The sequence below is a fragment of the Charadrius vociferus genome, unplaced genomic scaffold, assembly GCF_000708025.1.
Source record: "Charadrius vociferus isolate BGI_N301 unplaced genomic scaffold, ASM70802v2 scaffold1070, whole genome shotgun sequence".
Classification (NCBI taxonomy): domain Eukaryota; kingdom Metazoa; phylum Chordata; class Aves; order Charadriiformes; family Charadriidae; genus Charadrius; species Charadrius vociferus.
Window position 1 is genome coordinate 193,090 of NW_009646246.1, and position 1,564 is coordinate 194,653.

Here is a 1,564-nt window from a genome sequence, read left to right on the forward strand (position 1 = left end):
GTCGGGAAGGTATTTTTGATCTCGGTGTCTGTCCCCTCCAGCCCCCCCTCCTCCTGCTCTCTGCCAGCCCCCCCTCGCCCCCCACCAGCTCCATGGCCCCCCCACACCTCCGCCCTCTCGCTCTGCTTGCAGGGATGAGACCAAGGCGTGAAGCCGAACCCTGATCGCGGGCTCGGATGAGGTCCTGCCTCCGAGCCAGCAAAGCCCTGTGGCCACAGGTTACGGGTGAAGGCTGGAGCCGGAGCCCCCGCTCCTTGGGGGGCAACCGCTCTCCTGAGCTTTCCCCATTGCTCCAACCCCGGAGCAGTTTTGCTCAGCGTGTGGACGTGTGTCATCTTTGCCCTTCGCCACATCTAAAGCTGCTTTTGGGTTTTTTTCCTTCCAACTGGACCCAGTTCTCCCTTGCAGCTGGTCCCCGGCCCCCCACCATCACCCCCTCAATGTCCCCTGTCCGCCCACGCCTCTCCCCCCCTTCCTCCCTCTGCTCCGGGCTGAGAGGAACCATCGATTTGGTGTCTTGAGGGGGCAGTTTATCGCTTTCCTGATGCCTGATAGATCGGAATTGATTTCCAGAGCAATTTGCCTGCACAGCTCAGGGCAGCAGTGCCCGGGACGCGGCTTTGCAGGACCGCGGTGGGGGCGGCTGCGTCTCTGGGGCTTTTCAGAGCTGCAGCACTGGTCGGTACTGGGAATCCTCCATCGGGAAGGGAGACCCGTGGGGCAGGGGGGGTTCTCGGAGCAGCACGAATTCACCCGCCTGCAGGGGAAGGGGGAATGGAGACGGCAGCTCTGCGAGTGACGGGGGATGGGGGTCCGGGGGTCCCAGGTCCTGGCGCTGCCCTGGGCTCGTCCTGAAGGCGTCTCCCCCGAGGCTGAGCGCGAGGGGGGGACCCGGATTCCCGGGGGAGACTTGGCTGCGCTTCGCCGCACGCCTGCGGGTGAGTCAGTGCCCCGCGTCCACGCACGCCCGGCACGGAGGCAGACGCTGCGCTCGCCTGTCTCAGCGCCGTGGTGGGAGTCAGTGGGCGCTGCCAAGACGCTGGGAAAACTCCGGGTCCTTTCGGGAGATGCTAAATACCCATCCAGCCAAGGCACCGCATGGGCCGGTGCTTTCCCCCTGCTCCGACACTGGGTTCAACCCCCTCACGTCTCAGCATCCCCTCCTGCACCCTGGGGCAGAGCCTTTCCTCCCCCGGCCCCGTGCCTCAGTTTCCCTCTCCCATCTGGGGTCAAGGGGGATCCCCAGGACGTGGCTGGCGCCGCCTGGGCTAATCCCATCCCAGTTGCCGGACCACCGGCTGCACTGCCTCGAATGGCTGCTGCCGCGTGGGTGGGAGACGAGACCACAATGCGGCTTGTGTTTGTGCTGTGAAGAGCCTGGCCCCTTCCAGCCTCTCCTCGCCTTTATTTTTACCCGGCGTCCCCGAGCCGCTGGCGTCTCCCCAGCCACTGCGCCATCCCCACCAGCTGAGGATGCGGCCCCTTGCCAGGGCACGCGGGGCTCCTTTCTCCTCCGGTCCCCTGCGGGGAAGGCTCTGCCCCGGGGCAGGGATGCTCTCCGTGC

General features: G+C 66.1%; 1 protein-coding gene across 1 annotated transcript in view; it reads left to right on the top strand.

The window, feature by feature from the left end:
- Positions 1–805: 805 nt before the first annotated feature.
- SRCIN1 (SRC kinase signaling inhibitor 1) overlaps positions 806–1,564 on the top strand; it is a 68,534-nt gene continuing 67,775 nt past the window's right edge. Inside the window, 1 exon segment of the mRNA XM_009883042.1 lies at positions 806–938. Coding sequence (XP_009881344.1) covers positions 806–938 — 133 coding nt within the window.